Source organism: Echiichthys vipera (assembly GCF_963691815.1).
Source record: "Echiichthys vipera genome assembly, chromosome: 6".
Lineage (NCBI taxonomy): Eukaryota > Metazoa > Chordata > Actinopteri > Perciformes > Trachinidae > Echiichthys > Echiichthys vipera.
In genome coordinates this window covers 5,778,661-5,782,037 of record NC_139831.1, presented here as the reverse complement: position 1 = coordinate 5,782,037, position 3,377 = coordinate 5,778,661, and the positions used below count along the sequence as shown (strand labels likewise).

The 3,377-nt window shown below is 41.2% G+C and overlaps 1 protein-coding gene across 1 annotated transcript; it reads left to right on the top strand.

Moving 5' to 3' along the window:
• Positions 1-647: 647 nt before the first annotated feature.
• LOC310947938 (cathepsin Z-like) lies at positions 648-3,037 on the top strand (the record flags this gene model as incomplete). Its single annotated transcript, XM_083914922.1, has 6 exons — positions 648-769; positions 1,382-1,545; positions 2,041-2,220; positions 2,312-2,462; positions 2,608-2,770; positions 2,912-3,037. The coding sequence occupies 6 exons, from the start codon at positions 648-650 to the stop codon at positions 3,035-3,037; spliced, it is 906 nt and encodes a 301-aa protein (XP_083771048.1).
• Between the last annotated feature and the right edge of the window lie 340 nt (positions 3,038-3,377).

Below are 3,377 nucleotides of genomic sequence, written 5' to 3'. Positions count from 1 at the left end.
GTTGAAGATGAATGAATAATTGAAAAAGATCAAAGTGCCAGGACGAACAATTTCAGTTTTCATCTGATGCTTTTTTTTAATTAGAGGCAGTTTCATTCTTTGCCCCTTTCTTAAAGAATGGCTTTTGACGCCTGACTGCGTGCAGCACTTGTTGCTGAAAGATAACATTGTTCTCCCACTACTTTGCTTTTTCTGACATTTAAAATGACATCATGTTGAATCATTAAAAGACTAATCAAGAGATTGAGGGTCCTATTTCTGAATATCATTTAATTTCAAGTAATCTATTTCACATCTTCACACATAAAGCTTTACGTCATTGGGACATTTAGTTGTCTCCCAGCATTAAGTGTTGGCAGGCACGTTTGATCCGCACAAGCAGTCATCACCAGTCATTAAACGCTAAATCGAAAAGTGTGGTGCCAATCTATTAGTTAACCAGCTAGCTCGTGCTTTCCAGATAATCTGACCTTGACAGAACGTGTCCATTCACTTTCTCCCCAACACACTTCACTAAACCAAATCCCAGGTGAGATCAATGAAGGCTGATTAGCTTGATGACTCACAGCAGGTGTTTCTCTCTCTGTTGGTTAATGCGTGAGGGTATTTGTACCAAACCAAAGTTGGCTGTTCAGTAGCAGCTCAACATGTCTCCCTTTGTCATCTTCGGTTTTATGCTCCTGACACTTGCTGTTTCAGCAAAACACTTTTATGCAGACAGGCCGAGTTGTTACAAGCCGGTGCCCAGGAAACCGGATTTTGGGGTGAAGTAAGTTGCCTTTCCAGTTTTGGCTGCAGCTTTCTGAGTTTTCTCATCTGTTACATTATCTATGTCCAGCTCGCTGTGAGGTTTGTTAAAAATGTATGAACCAGAAAGCCTTCTCTGTATCTGAAGACATTTTGGACTGTTTCTAATAACTTTTTGGTGCTTGTTGTGATGAAGATAAATCCCACTCTTGAGCTGCTGCAAATTGATCTTAAAAAGGCTTCTGAATGATCTTCAGCTCTTATCTAAGTTTTAATCCTTAACTGCACACAGGTTTGTACTGCCCTGAACAGGCTTATTGTGTTACAGGTGGTTTAAAATAGCAGTGAGGATTCTGACTGGTACACAGGAGGTTTTGCTCAACTTTGCACAAGTAGTAATCTCGTCCTGTCAGGCACTATTTAAGTATTTAGCTAGAATTGATTTTGGAATTGGTTGAAATACCAATAGACAAGTGATCATTCTCATTTGTGACATTGAGATTTTTGCATCAGCCACCATCTTAATATTTCTAATGTATTTCAGAAACTTGGAGAAGCCCTGTCAGTGTGAACCTGCTGCTCTAATCTCTTTTGCAAAATGACTTAGAACTACAATCTTCTCTCTCTCTCTCAGAACCACGGCTCGTGTCTATGAACTTCTGGGTCTCGCTCAGCTGCCCAAGGCCTGGGACTGGAGAAATGTGAACGGAGTCAACTATGCCTCTACAACTCGTAACCAGCACATCCCTCAGTACTGTGGCTCCTGCTGGGCTCATGGCAGCACCAGTGCAATGGCAGGCAAGAATCTTCCTCTGTTTCAAAAATTGGAAACCTCTTCTGACCGTCCTTTACTGGCAATGCAAATGTTATGGTCAGAAATGGCAAGCCTGTTGCTGTCACTCTTAATGGCTGTATAATTACAGAGTTTCATACAAAAGTTCCCTGGGTTATCTGAGTACCCAGTCTTGTTTCTGGAAAACTTTACAACTCTAAGCACCGCAATTTAATTCCATCAGCTTCATTAAATGTCAGTCTGACCTTAACCAAAATAAGCAGTCGGTTGAAGGAATGGTTTTGGACATTTTGGAACTGCTCTCATTTGCTTTTGGCTGGCAGTCAGATAAGAATCGATATCCCTCATGTCTGACAGGTTTAAAACCTACCTGTAGCTTTGCACTCAATATATTTTAACAATAGTATGCAACAAATCTTGTCTAACTCGATAGAATCCTCTTTCTCACATCATTTGATTGAGATTTGCCCAAAACAATTGCCTTTCTTTGCCTTGTGTAGATCGTATCAACATCAAGCGGAAAGCAGTGTGGCCATCTGCTTATCTGTCGGTCCAACATGTTCTCAACTGTGCTGAATCCGGCACCTGTCACGGAGGAGATCATGGAGGGGTGTGGGAGTATGCCAACAAACATGGGATCCCTGACGAGACCTGCAACAACTACCAGGCAATTGACCAGGGTAAGTACAAAAAACTCAGCCGTAGTGTGTGGTTAGGATGCATTTCATTAAGTTTTCATCCATGAGCCTAAGATTTCAATTTTCCCCTCAGAATGCAAACCATTCAATGCATGTGGGACTTGCACAACTTTCGGGGTGTGCAACATAGTGAAGAACTACACCCTATGGAAAGTGGCGGACTTCGGCGCAATCAGTGGAAGGGAAGACATGATGGCAGAGATCTTTGCTGGAGGACCAATCAGGTGAGTTTCTTTTTTGCCAAAATAACTAACAGTTAAAATGTCCCTACGGCATTTAGTTTAAGGATAATCATTTAAAATGTTCTAGCAATGGCCGTAAAAGGCAAACTAAACTTTCCTTAAATCATTCGAATCCCTATTCCCTCAGCTGTGGAATCATGGCCACGGAAAAGCTCGACGCATACAGAGGCGGTCTGTACTCTGAGTACGTTAAGACTCCCGAAATCAACCACATTGTGTCTGTAGCAGGCTGGACAATAGAAAATGGCACAGAGTACTGGATTGTGCGCAACTCCTGGGGAGAGCCATGGGTGAGTCATCGCATAGTTAATTAAGGGCCTCAGTCCTTGTATGATTCAATTGCTTTTAAACTTGGCATTTGAAAAAAAAAAAGTCTGGACTGAAGTGCAGTTGCTTTAATGTCAAAATGACCTGACAATTTTTGTTTTTAGGGTGATAAAGGCTGGCTCAAGATTGTGACAAGTGCCTACAAAGGAGGAAGTGGAAGCCATTACAATCTTGCTTTGGAGGAAGACTGCATGTATGGAGATATGATTGTACCCTCAACCTACCTGTAGAAGTCAAGGCTCATGACTCCTAACTAAGATGCACTGTTATGGTTAAAACTGACTGTATTTTAATGTCTTTGTGGAGAAGATGTTGACTGGTAAAATAAAACTGCATTATTTTCAACTCTAGTATATTGTCCTGTTTGTGCTGAACAAGGAGCAGTCAAATATCAAATGGTGTCAATTATTAGCTTTTTGATACTTGTAGTATAATGCAATATACTGTATTCTGGCATAGTCAACAAAGCTCTTTCATGATGATGGGGCATTTGCAAAGGTGTTTATTAAATTAAGGCTCTAGGCCTAGGTTAATAAGTGTTCTGGCTATTGGCCAAAGGACCACTGCTAC